The sequence below is a fragment of the Phalacrocorax carbo genome, chromosome 6, assembly GCF_963921805.1.
Source record: "Phalacrocorax carbo chromosome 6, bPhaCar2.1, whole genome shotgun sequence".
NCBI lineage: Eukaryota > Metazoa > Chordata > Aves > Suliformes > Phalacrocoracidae > Phalacrocorax > Phalacrocorax carbo.
The window spans coordinates 38072300-38088950 of record NC_087518.1 but is presented as its reverse complement, the minus strand read 5'-3'; the positions used below and the strand labels follow the sequence as shown (position 1 = coordinate 38088950).

The 16651-nt window shown below is 38.4% G+C and overlaps 1 protein-coding gene across 2 annotated transcripts in view; it reads right to left on the bottom strand.

The window, feature by feature from the left end:
- Window positions 1-5393: 5393 nt before the first annotated feature.
- NEK7 (NIMA related kinase 7) overlaps window positions 5394-16651 on the bottom strand; it is a 77280-nt gene continuing 66022 nt past the window's right edge. For both annotated transcript variants that reach the window (XM_064454767.1, XM_064454766.1), the window contains one exon: window positions 5394-14505. In XM_064454767.1, the coding sequence (XP_064310837.1) occupies window positions 14395-14505 (111 nt within the window). In that variant the 3' untranslated portion in view covers window positions 5394-14394. The remainder of the gene's footprint in view (window positions 14506-16651) is intronic.

The following is a 16651-nucleotide window of genomic DNA, read 5'->3' as shown; positions in this document are numbered from 1 at the left end:
TCACTACTCACTTTGCTCTGCAGTGAATATTAACAGACAAAATATAGACAGAGAAAATGGCAAGTTTACCAGTACTAGCCAAATGACAATCATTTCAAAAGGGTGCTATCCTTTGCAAGTTTTGTTACTTGCAATGCTGCACAAGTACTCATCATAAGAGTGTTTGCTTAAGACCTAATCCCACACTATACTGAGCACTACTTGAGATCTCTGCTCAGACAAACCTTTTTTCCCCTCAAAAACCTGCATACTGTGGCCTCTCAATTTTCTTGATAGCCGTCATGTGCAAGTTATGTTTTGTAATGCATCCTTTGTAACCCACATAATAACACAAAGCCTCCTCAGAGGCTCCTAGTCCAACTTCTGTGTAACTGGGACTGTAGCAAAGTAGTTCACAATGTTACCAGATTCTGAGAATGGAAAGGGATTTTAATGTCCCGCTAGGGAGACGGGGAAAGAAACCACAAAAGCAATCTCATCCTCAAATCACAGCAGAAGTACATGAGAAAGCAAGCACAAAATTACTAGGAGAATAAGAGAAGTACAAGGTTACCAAGCCAGATGCTGTGAAAAGGGCGTAACATTGAAAGGAAAGATTCTCAAAGCACAGAAAATCACAGAACGAAGCAAAGCTAAGAGGTAAAAGGCAGAACTGAGAGCTAAGCACGGTGTGAAATGCAGGATCCCACAGAAATTGGGAATGCTAAAAAAAGGCCAGAAGCACTGTAGGAACTGGCTACACTCCAGAAAATGAGCAGAAACCAGAGTTACGAATATACAAGGAGGGCAGAAGTTGAGGTTTGCATGCTGCTCCAAAGTTGCTGGACTCCTCTAGGACTCCTGCTCACTTACACAATTTGCTATGAAGTATTCTGCCTGGGAATATCTGTCTGGTACACGACAGAAATCCATAGTGTGCTTGTTGCATGGAAAAATAAAATGGAGACAGAGACAGAATTAGGGCCAACCTGTACACTCAGGGTCATTAAGGTAGAAAGCGTGCCATGTTTTTCCAAACTGAGCAGGAGATCAGGCTTTTCAATAGCACTCAAGTGATTTTTCAGGTATCTAGTTTAAAGGTATCTACGACACCCACATCCAGATACATGTAAATAATCAAGTCTCTTTACAGTGTCCCGAGATGGACATCCATAGAGTTCAAAAGAATAGATATTCCTATGCCATGCATCTTTAAGTCTTTTAGCCAGTTCAGAAATATAAAGAGGAGACACTACCATGATAGAAATAATTCTTGCTCCTTTCTTCTTAACTAGCAGGACAGATAACTTGATTAACATGAGTAAGTATGGGCAGAGGTGTACAGGATACAGCATACAAGTCCAAAGTAATGACTTATTGCGGTTTTTAAGAGAGTTCTGGATGCAGAAAGTTCTAGCCATTGACTAACACCTATGAAGATGACTCTGTGCTACACACACTCACTCATTCTGGTAAGGCTGGCAATACCCAGCACACAAATGAGTTGAGCACAATGAAGTAGGCCACAGCATCAGTCTTTTAGAAACAAATGCTATCACGTACGCTAGTCAGCCTTATTTCACTAAGCCTACACTACCTTGCTCATAACACACCATATCACCAGCTAAGAGTGGGGTTATAGGCTGCACTAGCAGAACAGCTGCCATAGAGTGAGTTCATACCACAGCCTCCCCCACAACGGCTCGTTCAAGGGTCAATATTCTTGTAGGCAAACGGTAACACTGACAGTACAGATGGACAAATCTGCTGTAGCTTAATATATCTGGACAGCATGAGCTGAGAAGTACCACTTTGTTCATTTACAAACTAAACAAAATACTACACAAATCAACACAGCCAAAGATGCAACGTTAGCACATACAATCATCTGTTCGAGTTTGATACTGGTTGTTTTTTTTTTATAAATATGTCAACAAAAAATAGCCCCAACACTATGACATGTTTATCATATGGCAATTATATATAAGCCTCATTTGAAATTGCTTTATATGTTTCCTATTTATAATCCTGTAGCAGAGCAAAAATGATTCTGATATACCTCCAGCAGTGTGTGCTCATTGTAGGGTACACGTAAATTATTTTAAGCGAATAATACATCTCCAAGGACATTTTCATGGATTAAATGTCAGGAATGAAATATTGCATTTCAAGTTAGTTAGGACCTTGAAGAATGAATATAAAGACAATTACTGAGAGGTCTGAAGAACACAATTGATTTCTTTGCAATTCCAACTCTGAGGCACTTTATGCAGTCAAACAAAAAATTCCTATTTCAGGTTTTCATTACATAAAATCACGAAGTTACGTAAAGATGTAATGTTGACCCATATTTTAAGTTTGGGAGAACTGCAGAATATCCAGTTTAAAAGGAATTTGTGTTTTAGGACTGCATTTTAAGCACAGAATTTTACGCCCAATTACTGTGAAATAAATTACAATTATGATCTACAGTTCTGTCGTCGTGGTTTAACCCCAGCCAGCAACTAAGCCCCACCCAGCCGCTCGCTCACTCTCCCCCCAGTGGGATGGGGGAGAGAATCAGAAAAGTGAGGAAACTCATGGGTTGAGATAAAGACAGTTAAATAGGCAAAGCAAAAGCTGCGCGCGCAAGCAAAGCAAAACACGGTATTCATTCACTACTTCCCATGGGCAGGAAGGTGTGCAGCCATCTCCAGGAAAGGAGGGCTCCATCACGCCTAACAGTTACTTGAGAAGGCAAACACCATAACTCTGCATGTCCTCCCCTTCCTCTTTCTTTCCCCCGGCTGTATATGCTGAGCATGATGTCGTATGGTATATAATACCCCTTAGGTCAGCTGGGGTCAGCTGTCCTGGCTGTGCCCCCTCCCAGCTCCCTGTGCACCCCCAGCCCGCTCGCTGGTGGGGTGGGGTGAGAGGCAGGAAAGGCCTCGACTCTGTGTGAGCGCTGCTCAGCGGTAACAAAAATATCCCTGTGTTATCTACACAGTTTTCAGCACAAATCCAAAAAACAGCCTCACGCTAGCTACTGTTGGAGACAATTAACCCTATCCCAGCCAAAACCAGCACAAGTTCTTTTTGCAGTAGCTTGATGGTCCTATGCAGAGCCAGAAATTAAAAATCAGGAGAAAATAAAAGGCCAAATTCCAACATGAGCCCCATAAATCAGGCAGAAGTTATCAGGCAAATGACTTCCAGCATTCCAAATCAATGTGTGAGGCAACTTACTGCAAAGGTTTATTTAATTAGACAACAGACTACTCAATAAAGAAAATATTCTGAAATAGATGCACCATCTAGTTACAGTGCGATTCTGATCATGATTATGGCATTTGGGTACTACTCCAGTAACAAAATCATACGCCGTCTAATTTAAATTTCTTACAGAAAAGAAATATAAAACAGTAATTGAAGAATACATGCAAAGTTCTCCTAGCACACCATATTAGAACACCTAAGTTGTTTTTACAAAAGCCTGTGGCAGTTTTGAGACCTATTAGTTCTGTTTAAAGAAAACATTCAAGACAGAGAACAACAATAAATGGGAAGAATATGGTACACCTATGAGTAGTATGTTCCATTTCATGGATATTACCTGAACGTCATCTGTCTCTACCTGTATGCGACCCTTGTCATTAGCTCGTGCACTCTCAGAGAATGAAAAATAAAACCATTTTCAAACAAAATATAGTTTTATAAGCAGATTGCTTAGCATCATGAACTTTTCATTACTAAGCAGGCAGAACTTTGTTTTTAGAAAGTGTCATAGCTCAAAACAATCACCACCCTTTTGTATCATAACTGCTTGAAAAGATGACAGCTTTCCAAATATTGCCTTGGTGGAGTTTCATGTGGTCTTCCTGGGACTTGTGACATTGTGAGGGATGGCCAAACGTTACAGCAACAGAATGCCAACAACAGATAAGGGTCAACTGCATGATCCTTTGCCCTTCTAGCTGGAGCTGACAGTTCACATTGAATTGCCCACTGCTTCTAAAAACTCCAGGCAAGTGGGTCATTTCTTCCAATTGGTTATCCCCAGAGAGAAGTAAGGGGTGGGGGAGGAAATACTGTGGCCCAGAGGCCCTGTGCCGGCTGTTGGATCAATGGCCAGTGTCAGCAGGCTTCTATTTAATGATGCTCGAACCAGCGCCAGCCTTGCTAACGGCCATACTTACCACTGATACCCACACACAGGAAACAGGGTTCTGGAAAGACCAAATAATTGCCTCATTCTGCAGTACGTGGATTTTTTTTTTTTAAAGGCAAACGCCTTGCATTTTATGTTCATAGCATCAGTCCTTAGATTTTAACAAAGAAAACGAGTTTGCATTCACAACAGTGCAATGTGACAGTCAAGGGCAGCTAGTAGCAGCTACAGCTGTGTGACTACAGATCAACTTACAAACTATTCTTATAAAGAAGCATGCAGTGTTCTGTAAGCCTTGCTAGTATATATAGAAATGTATATAAAATTATTACTCCACACATATGGAACATTTTTAATTACAATTTTAAGGTGAGAAGTGTTTGGCAAACAAACCAAAAACCATCAAAAAATAACGATCAAGAACAAAAACACACCACGGGAAAATACAAAAACAGGGCAGGGCACCCCTTGCCCTATTTCTGCTATTACACAAGGACTGAGTTATCAAAGCCATCTCCATATCCATGCAAGCTCTGGAGCGGAACAACTACATTACAAAACCAAGATGACTGTACATGCTTCTTCAAATTACTTACTATTGTTATTCGATTTTCCATGCAAACTACCCACAAAGACTCTCGCACCTGAGGCAGGATTTGTCAGCCAGACCATGATTTAGCCCCCAGACACACAGTACAATTCTCTCAGCTAAAGGAGAAAGGACAAGCAGCCTTTCCTTTGAATTCAGCCTAGTTCTGAATTCCTGCAGCTGGAGACCCCCACGGTTCCAAAGCCTATCACAGAGGCCACAGCATTAAAAACACTCTCCACAATAATAATGCTTTAAGATCCCTTTCTTCCCTGCAAACGCATTTAAACTTTTTAAGGTGGTCCTCAGAAAACTATCTTATGTCTGTCTAGCAGGGCTTCTGCCTTGGAGGAATTCCCTTCCAGCTAGAAGTGGAGGCAGCTGCTCAGACTGGACTCAAGCACAAGTCCTTCTTTGGAGGTCGAAATCAGCGCAACTGCATTTGGCTCTTCTTACACTCCTGAAAACAAACTTTGAATTCCTCCTATCCAGTGATAAAAAAAGTATAGCAGGAAGAATTTTAGTCCTAACAGATCACAGTTTGGAGAAATCATACTCTAAAACAATTCTTTGTTTTAGAACAAGCAAAAAAAAAACCATTATTGCTAAGAATGCATATTGAATCCTGCAAAATTAAATTACAATACATTCTTCCACAAAAGTAAAAGCTCTGAATCATTTGCAACCCCTTTTTTATTCTTTTTAAACATTTGAATTACATTAAGTCATTACAAATGAATGAAAATCAGAATACATTCTAGCAGGGTTGACTTGACATACATCAGAGATGTGTGTTTACACAGTACCTCTAACTTCCCTGTTTCCTGGCACCAGAGGGTCTGACTTACACGGCTGGTGCTGGGAAGCAAGCGAACGGAGCAGCATGTGCAGCTCTACCCCGTGCCAGTACTTTCTTGGAAGCAAATGCTACATAAGGCACACTTGGTCACCATGTTCCCTCTGCTGCCTCTGCTCCACTAATGTGGAATGAGGCAGACGAAGGACCCCAGCTGCCAGATAGCCTGCACAGCTGCGATACCCCACAAGCAGGTCTAGGGAAACACATGCCTTGTAAAAGGTCCAGTACAAAAATTCTGTAGAGCCACCAGCACCCTGCCAGATAGATAACTGTTAAGTGATATCTTTTAAGATCAAGAAATTATTCTTGGTTTAAGGAAACTGTCTCAGACTGAATTTCTGACATATTTGGAACTGAATCTATTTGCTATATTCTTTATTTGCCTCCAAGAAGCCTGTGGTCAGAAGTTTCAAATTTTGAGTTCTCATTTAACACATGGGAAAATTTACCAAAACCAGCTACTACTCTGAAAAACTGCCCTCCCTCCCCTGCTGTCCTGCCCAGGTAGTTTTCCTCCCAAAATCTGTTTTGATAAATCTCTACAGGCAAGTTTCCACCAGCACATGAGACACTGAAAGTATAGTTTCCATAACCACCAGTTATTCTGATGCACGTGAGCTTCCTTCCCAGGCCAACCCCAGTGGGAAGCTGTCTTCTGGAGACTGCCTCGAGGATGGTAGAAACACAAAAAGTTATGTTCAGGATCCCAACTTCTGGGGCTCACCAAGGCAGACAGAAGTGTGCTCTGCCAGGAAACATCTAGTAGGTTTAAAGGTAACAATTGAGAACACCCAGGCCATAAACATCACAGAACTTTAAAATCAAGTTTTACTGCCAAAAATTTTATTTTACACTCAAGTAGTAATTGAATATAGTGTACATGTCATACAGGATGCGGAAATACTACATTAACATATTTATTTGTTTGCAACAACAGTTTCAGAAAATAACACATCGTTAAGTTCTCTGTTTCAGTATTTGACTGACTTTTTTTTTTGCAATACAAAGAACATTTGAGGAGTGACAGGAGAAGAAACAACGACCATGATTTGTAACTGAGGAGTTTCTGACTGAATATAATGAAAACAAGGTTTACAGTGAAGCTAGCTAATCATTGGAGCTGCCCAGAAAAGCTGCACAATCTCTATCCTTAGAGGTTTTCAAGACCCAACTGGCTGACGCCGTGAGCCCTGCTCTGAATTCAGCATTGACTGCTCTCAGCAGGAGCCTGGACTAGAGATATCTCTCCAGGTCCTTTCCAACCTGAATGATTCTAAGATTTGATTCAAGCACAATCAGCAGCCAAATTCAAACAAATCAATGAACACTTACCTTCTTCCCCTTTCCCAGCAAAATCTTACCAGAAAATGCAATACTCATTTTTAATGATCATCTTTACAACAGTCCAGGATGACAAATCAAAGAAACAATCAGCAAATTAAGTGTACAAAAAAGTACCAACACATTAAAAGGCAAACTAAGAGTCTTTGTAAAATTCTCTTTGTAACAGCAAACACACTTTTAATGCCAAACGTGTGAAGAGCAATAGAAGATTGTATAACACCACTAAAGATCTTCCTAGTAATTTTTGAATGGGACATTTCTCTTCACACTGAGAAAGGACACCACAGGAACATAAGCAAAATAACATCGACATTTTAGTTTCTGAGTTTCTATTAGCCCTCGATACACTGGCAGTGCCGTGTCCCCAGCAAGTGCCTGAGGGAAGCCAGAGAATGAGGAGCTAGGAGGTGGAAAGGAAGCAGGGAACCCCAAAACATCTCTACTCTGTCTTGGGGACCATTTCTGTCCAGTTTGAGTCCTCTTCCTACCACTAGGATTTAAATGCAAAGCAAGCAGAACCATCAGGAAGGACTCAATGCACCTAACTTCTTTATTTATTTTTATTTCCATATGAACAGAAGATTTCAATTAGACACAAGCTGTAGGGCTTCCACCCATCACTAAGGCAGTTGTAGAAAAACAGATTAACTAATGATATGACATGGTACAAACCGGCAACAAGGAATAAACATACTACCTGAGAAATACTAAAAAAGTCTTTGCTTTGTGCCAACAAGCAACTGATCCTCTAAAAGAAAAGAATTATTCTGGTGCAAATAAACAGGGATTAAATGCGTGTATACCCACAGACACCAAACTAGAGCCGAATGTCAGATCCATCTCCTACAGTCCCAAAACCCCAAACTTTAGTTTTATAGAGAATTTTGCTTCTCAATCTCAACACATATGAGGATAATTATGAGCAAAGGTCTGACAATTTGATCAACAGTGAGCCTCTGCAAACATGCAGTCTTTCAAATCTGAAAGCCTGCTAAAGCTGGGAAGTCAGATATTGCACCTACACAGAAAACCATGCAGTCCACCATGCAGGCAGATCTGATTTGGCTTTAAATTAGGGCAGCAAGGAGAGAGAGGCAGTACAGCACAGAGCTCAGTTCTAGACCTACAGGACAAATAAGCATTTGACTGTTGATAAGAACTTGCAGTATTGCTGCAAGTATATAAGCTACCTTGTTTGCAGCTGGCTCAACTGTATCTACACTGCCCTGCAGTGTAATATAGTGTATCTTCAGCTAGCCAAGATACAGAGGGAAGCAAGTAAGAGACGCCAGTGTAAGGGTGGGACGGTAACAAAGAGGAACATTGTGCCTCACACTCTGGATCCAGCCAGTGAAGCTCTTAAGCATATTCTTATTTCAAGCAATGGTAAAAACACCGAAATCAAGTTACTCTAACAAGAAAACAACTGTTAGCTGTATATGCAGAAACGAGACAAAGTTACATACAATATGTACAAAGAAATGGAGGGAAAAAACTTTGTATCTGAAGCAGTAGAAAACTAAATCAAGGCCCAAATTCAGGGACTTCTGCAGTACTTGGAGGAACAGAATCTACTCCAGCTCTACAGTCCTGAAAGACGACAAAATTTGTGGGACTCAAGTCTCTTAAAAACACAAATCAAGTAGTAATTTGGTGGAGTTCCTTCTTCAGCACATGAAACAGCTAAATCCCAAAGACAGGAGTTTAGTCCTGTCAATTTTTGATACTTCGAAGGGAGAAAAGAAGTCAAAATGACACAGAGGTTAGAACAGTGAAGATAAAAGGTAAGAAAGAACACAGATAGCGAAGAGGGCTGGAATCTGATACTACTAACTTTGAGTCATCTGATACACAGGCATGGGAGAAATGTCAGGGATAGAAAGGTTGTGGCCCTGGAAAATCGGCAAGTAATATTGTCAGGGATGTTAGAAAATAGTCTAGAGGGAGTCAGGAATAAAAGCTAGATCTTTGAATCTGAACAGGTCTGAGACTGTGGCTGGATACTCAAGGAATCATCTGGAGAGACAACTATGGGAGAACCAAACTGGAATTTTGGGGCATTCAAATTAAAGTGTAAGGCCAAAAACTTGAAAACAAAATGGAGGGAGGATGTTCAGGTCTATGAAATTAGGGGATGACAAATGAGGAGTAAAGGGCAAAGTACTGAAAAAGAGAACCAGTTAGGACGATGGGTGCCATCCCCTTCAAGAAACTTGGTTGCTAGTGAAGGAAATGAGAGGAGGATTTAAAGAGGAAGAAGTCATTCACTAAAAGGAGAGACATAAAAGATGCAGAAATAAAAGCAGCAAACTCATATAGTTAAGAAGCAGAGAAGCCTCTTAACTATAGCCTTCAGAAACAGATTCTTAGAAGTAGAACAATTTTGAAAAAGATGTTATTATGCAAAAGTCAGGATTGGTTTTGAAGACACATTGTGTATCAAGAATGAATCAAGAAATGAAATTAATAGCAAACCTGCAAGCAAGTTCAACAAGAAAAAAAAAAAAAGGTGGGCAAAAGTGGTTAAAAAGTCCATTTGGAAAGAGAATTAGCACAGGTAAGGCGAAGCCAAGTCCAAAGCTGTGTTGTGCTGACATACTCTTCAGAGATATTCAGAAAAGCAGGAATGGAAATTAAGAAATTACAAGAAAAATGTCTAGGGAGAGGAATGGAGACAGGGCACTGTGAGAAGCAGCCAAAGAAACGACATATAGAGAAGCAGAGAGAGATGAAAATAAAGACCAGTGAGTCAAAGAAAGTGAGGCCAATGAAGGAAGGAGGCAGCTGAGAAGAGTAAAGGAGTCAGAAAGGTTAATAGACTGGAGGTCCCAAAAGGAGTGAGTGACAGGGTAGAGGAGAGAGAAAGACAGATAAGCTGAAAGAGAGCAGGTAGTGATCAGAGAAAGGGAATTTAGAAATCAGAGATAATAAAGTGAACAGTATTTAGTAAAGACAAGGTCATGGGAATGATTGAGGCAGTGAGAAAGATCTGTCTAAAACTAAAAATCAAAGGCATTGGGCTGGAAAAACAGACTGCAGAACAATGGAGTTAAGTACTTACCAGGGAAAAGACGACAAATAGGGCTTGCCCATAGTGAGGGATAAAATTTGAGAAGACAGAAATGGGTTGAGTTTAGCAAAGTCACAAAGAAAGAAGAAAACTAATGGCCACTAGGAAAACTAGACACAGAGGGCTTCAAATCAGGAAGAGGGTAGAGCAGACAACAGGAAAGATGAAGCAGAAGCAGTGGAGGACAGGAATCGTAGGACTTCAGAAGTGAATATGAAAGGGAAACAATTTTTAAAAAGCATCAACTGAAGAACAAGGTTCAGGGAAGGGACAAAATTTTGAAAAAGAACGTTAAAAATCCCCACACAAAATCTGTATTTGAGTCATGTTCAGAGATGTAACACCCCACTGGGCATGCCCGGTGCCTGTATTTCCCTGGGTGATCTTGGCAGAAAGGTTTAGTTATTCACCTAGACCAAACCAGCAATCAGAAATTCAGAAGACCATCGCTGCCACTGGCTAGATAATGTGGGGATACGGCAGGGTTGGAAAAACATTTTACTTTTAAAGAAGTATTAAAAATGATGGAAAAGCAGTGATTTGAACTCTGCTAACCAGCACCTTTACTTCCAGATTAAATTAACTCTCCAGAAAGCAAGACTTGAAGGCCTTCTTTGACTCTCCCTCACATCTACCTCCTGTTCCTAGAAGATCAAATACCTGACACAGCAATCGCCACCAGCATTCAAATTCAGCCATTAAGATTCTCATCTCGCTGTATAACAGCAAAGACAGAGATTAAGTGGGAGATTGTTGAAAACAAACATCACTGCAATTCTGGGTCCCATTCAGAGATATCTGAGAACCACTGGCATAAGTTCTTCTCCATTTCCAAGCTTCTGTCAAGAATTTCACTCCATGGCTTTCTTAATCATGAGCATGAATAAAACACCAGCCTTCTCAGACACTTCTAATACTCTATTTCATCTTCCAGTATATTGGCATGTTTTTAAAGTTTCAGCTCATTACAAAAAGACAACATACTTCTATTGCCTGCTCATACAATTGGTAGCTGGATCATTAGAGTGCAACAGAAGAGGGGAGAGGAAAAACCACATTATTCCCTGCTACCAAACCACTGACATACAGAAAGTATAAAAAGTGAGCTGAGCACATCATTTCTATATTGATTACTGATTACTATTTATTCATGTGTGCGTATGAGGTTCACTCAAAATTACTGAAGTTACATAAAAACCTACAACCTATAGACCAGAGCTCATACGACTGGGGCCATGACAGGAGCTCTTCATTATTTTTATGCTTTTCAGATATTTTCATATGGTTTGAAAATAATTTTAGATTTGTTTTTAAATTTTAGATAAACACACTCTTTTGGGTTAATTGTGAATATATCTGATATAGTATTTTTAGAGAAATATTTGGCAAATAATATGAAAAAGATTTTTTTTTAATGTACTGTCTTTTGTTACAGTCAAGATAACTCACCTATAATCAACTACTGGAAGCAGTAAACTATCCACAAGATAGGTAGCATCTACTGTAACACACACACACACATATATATATATGTATCTGTAATAAGAAAAGTTTGAAAAAATATCATAGGAACACTATTATTTTTATATTAATATCTATTTTTTTCTATTAGAGTACTGCATAGCAGGGAAAGAGCTTTCAAGACAAGACAAAGATTTTATGCAATGCCATTCAAAGCACAAAGTTCACTTGTGAAGCAAGTTAATACTGCAGCATTACTGAAATAAAAGCAGGAGCTAGTCAAGACATTTTGGTTAGAAACATAACACGTTCTCTTTAAAGAAAATACACGTGTAATGCCATAGCTTAAAATAAATAGTGCCAAACATCACCATTGACAACATATGAAAAACAGAACGGTGTTTTATAAAAGAAAATATTTTGTAAGTATATAGCACACATGGGAGTGTTTTAACAGACTTATTTTCATACATTACTAGGTGCTTTACTTAGCGGATAGATTCTACAATCCTCAGTTATATAAGCAGTTCTATTAACCCATATGGGCTTCTTAATTATCAAGTTTGGTACCAGAGTCACCTGTACCATTAATTTTACAGATTTTAAAATAGGAACAACTATTTATTTTCCTCAGCAGAAGATCTAATCACAAATACTAAAAACAAAAAAAATTAAATGCTTAAATGTGCACATTTGCTAACTCTTAACTTATGTTTTGTTTACTTAATGCATTCTTCCAGATGTGGGGCAGGGAGTGGGGAGAATCTATTATTGGTTTCTTTCAGGAAAAGTTCATAATATTAGATGCAAATAGTCTGTGTTGGGGTTTGGTTTTTTTTTTTCAATGATTTTTAAATGTTCTAGTGCCTTTCAGGAAAAAACCATTGTTTTGAGTATTTGTGCATATTAAGAGCTAATCCTGGCAGTCAAGCAAGTATTGTGGTGCCTTTTCCAACAAAAAACATTTCATTCTGACATATGAACTATTGTTATAGAACACAAATATAATATTTAAAATTCAATAATGAGATAATAAATGAAAACAATTCTAGAGGTTGCTAGACACACATCAAGGTTTCTCAAATACTTCCTCCCTACAAATTGTTCCACTGAAGTCCTACAAGATTAGGTATACACAGAAGCTGGAAGGAAAACTAAGCATTCATCCTACAAAATCTGGAAACAAAAAAAAATATTTTAAAACATGTGCCAGATTATCAGCTTGTTTTAATACATACTGCTTTAGAACTCCTGTGTTTTGCCAAAACACAATTTCCATAGTATTTGTAGTTTTAAAAAAATACAAAAGCAGAAAAAAACCCTGGCCTGGCTTGAACATTTCATCCACAAACACCACAGTTGGATTTTTTTTCTCTGAGCATTATATCGAGTCAAGAATTAAAGCTGCACAGAGAAATAAAAAAAACTCCGAGCATGCAGGGAACTGACTGTGTCTAGAACCTGTATGTTTATGTACACACTACTGCTTTTATTTGAACTAACTTCTTTTTGCCCGCATAAGGAGAAAGACTTCACTGACCGTAACAGCTTCTTAGCAACATCACTGGTAATAATTATGTTTTGACAGCTCTGTATAAGAAGTTCAGTCTTGAAACTCAAGACATTTCAGTCCATTCTCCATTTTTACCACATCTAAAAATAAGATGCTTTGCTTTCTTAACAAAAAAAAAATTATTTAAGCATACCCAAAAGGTACTGAAGTCTAGCAAAAATACTCTGAATTTCCTTTTCAACTAATAAAGTAATTGTAAGACATTTTGCATAAATAGCTATTTCCCAGATGAAGAAGTGGCAACTTTTCTCTTAAACATAAAAGCTAAAATTTACTTTGGCTAAATATAAAACTAGTTCTCAAAATACAGTATATAAAACCAGATATTCTTGAAGAATACATTTTGTGTTATACTGCACTATTATATATTTTCCAAAAGGGTTCTGTATTTAAAAAAAAAAACAAACAACAGCAATTTAAAAATTTAAATATACTGTAAGGTAATTCAAATTATTTTAAACACAAAAATCTACAAACAGTGAGATATCCATAAGCAGTTGGGAAGTTGTAACTTAAAGATTGCATCTTTTAATCAGACCTTCTCATAAACACTAGCCCCAAAAGAACCCTGTTTGTTACAAGAAGCATCTGCATGGTTTTAAGACTTAACTGTGTAGACTCCTATTGCCCCAGGGCAGTGCTGCACAAGTCTATTGAAAACGATCAGATTGCAGAATCAACACTTTACATTTTCCCAGAAAACCTCCAACAAATGTTTATGTGCATTATGACAGAAGAACAAAACAAAAAGGGATATTACAAAAATTTCAGCACGACAATTTTTCCTGAACTATTTTCCCATTACATTTGGCAAGCAGAGAACTAATCGTATCACCTGTCTACTCTTACGCTGAGGACTGCAAACTACAATTCAATATAAACTACAACAACCTTCTATAATAATTATGCCCCTCTTAGGACAAAGATTAAAATAAAGTTAACTGTGCTGATTCATACTTTCCATAAATTACTAAAATGGTGAGAGATTCAGACATTTTGCTTCTGGATAATAAGCCTAATATCTGTATCATGTGCAAAAGTGCAACTGTGTTTTAGAACTGAGGCCCGACCGAATACAATTTTGTTATTAAATACACTTGAACCCACTTAACATTGAAAAAAATGGTTCTCGCTATCTTTTAAAGTTAAGCTTTACATATTTAAACCTGTTGTAAAACTGCAAATTAGTAAAAAATACAAAAAATAGAAATAAACAGGAAACGACAAAGCTCCTATATAAATTGGTTTACAATTCAAAGCACAACAGGAAGATTCAAATAATTACATTTCAGTAACACACAAAGAGGTGGGAGGATTTACTTAAAATACTTGGTTATTTCTGCTTTTTTCTTCGTGACCCGATGTCTGTTTAGCTGCTCGCAGTGCACGCATGCATACGTTTCGCTACATCATAGACATAGGTTATGTCTGGTCGCTTCTCTGGATCCGGGTTGATGCACATATTAACTAACTGTCGCAGCTAGGAAAGGAAAGTAACATGTGAGAAAGCCAACGATTCTGTCAATCAGTATTTGTGCATTATCAAATTCAAATTAATAACAGTAGCAAAAATTAGCCAAACATGGCAATTCTGCATAAACACACACACTCAGCCCTCCCTCTCTTGACACACTCTGCATGGTTTTATGCAAGCACGTATGCAACATACTGCCGTGATTTTTACATTTTGTTCTGTTGTTCAGAAGAACTGATGAGCAGATTTAAGTTCTAATCCTTTTAGCACACAACTTTAGACATGCATTTAGTCCCCTTATACGTCATTTAAATGAAAATTCCTGTGCTTTTGGAGGGCAAACCGCAGAAGGCTGAAACTTGACCCGGAAGGTAAATTGGGACTGCTTGTTCATTCTCTCCCAACACAAGAGTTAGCCAGCAATAAACGGCATTGCTGCGTGACAGGTTCCAACAAACAAAAGGCAGTGATTCTGTGTTACAAACACACAGTCAACCTGCAGAATCTCCTCCTGCTAGAGGCTACCAATACACCCATTCAGAAAGCAACTCAACAAATTAAACCCACTGAGGACTGCTTAAAGACTCCACCTTTGACTGAAGAAACCTCTGAACTTAAAGCTGGAAGCTGGGGAAGTATTTTGGGGATGTATCACATTATGCTGGCCCTTTTACTCCACTTGTCCAACACTGGAGACATGATACTAGAATAAATAATCTTTGGTCTATACCCCAGTATCTATTCTTAGGATTAGATCACTTTTTTTCTTTTCTTGATGGAAAGAAGCACATAACTAACAAATATGTTCACGGAAGCCTCTATCTGTGAATAAACAAATCACTATGAGTAGAAAAAACCCATGTTCCAACAAACACCATAATTTAACCGGGTCTGCTGTAGTGCACATACTCAGCAGAGGCAATGCCAAAGAGCTTCCTCACCACTCAGACACTTCTCATTGCCTCCACAAACTGGCAGAACAGTTGCAGGTTTATCTTCCTCCCTTGGTATGCCTCAGGTGACATTAGATCTTAACATAGTAGGGATAACCTTCTGATCGGGCATCTATTTTAAATTGTGCGCATCTCCTATGCATTTTGTAGTGTAGAATACACCTGCTTCATCACAGCTTATGAAAATGTTTATAATCCTTTGCAAGAGCAATGTAACCAACCCTGAAACTCCTCCTTTATGTGTTTTAGTACATTTGCCAAATCCTTCTGGATATCAGAGTATCGGGTGGTGGGGTGGGGCAAATAAAGCCAGCACCTTGCAATCCACCCTTCTATGGCAATATGTGAAATTTAGTTCAGTCTCCCTCCCAGTGCTGTTAGGTATGGCTATTGAAAAAAATCTGTAATTTTTGCAACTAACAAAGAATGACCTCATCACCGTGATTATTCAAAAGTAACATTGACTGCATATTCAAATCTGCCATCAGAGAGTTTCCTTCCTGCTTTTCATAAAAAAAACCAAGAAGGATTTTAAATTATAATTATATTCCTTACACTTTTCAGAAGATTAATTTAAATGCACAGAAATAGGAAGTTCAGAAGTTAAGTAAGAAATATGGCATGCCACTATTTAAAACTTTGCTAGCTCTTGAAGAAATGTTGTAAATTATATACAATGTACAGGTTTTTCATATTTAACAATACAAAAACTATATCACTAGATATCTCCCTTCTTTAGCAAGAGCAGCTTAATATTTAAAAATGACATAGTTCTGAAAATAGTGATCAGATTGTTGTATTAAAAAAACATATTAAATCAAAATAATCTGTAATAGACTTGCTATTTGAATCTTACATATGCTAAGTATGTTTTGACTAATGGAGTTATAAAAGCCATCATATTCCTTCTGGCAGCCAATAAATAAAACACAATACCACTGACAGGAAAAACTACTAGCCTGTAATAACTCCCAATCATTTGGAGAACAGAATGCTGGAAACCATGAACTACTGTAAGAAATAATTGCCAACATGTAATACAAATATGTGAAGCAAAACAATCTCCTGTAGAAGAAGCAGGTGGGACACAGCATAAGCAACAGGCACAACGTATTAGCAGAGATGAGCAGCTTGCTATGCAACACCTCAGACAGTCTGCATGGGAAACAGGAAAGACTGAAGAACATCCAAAAACCCCA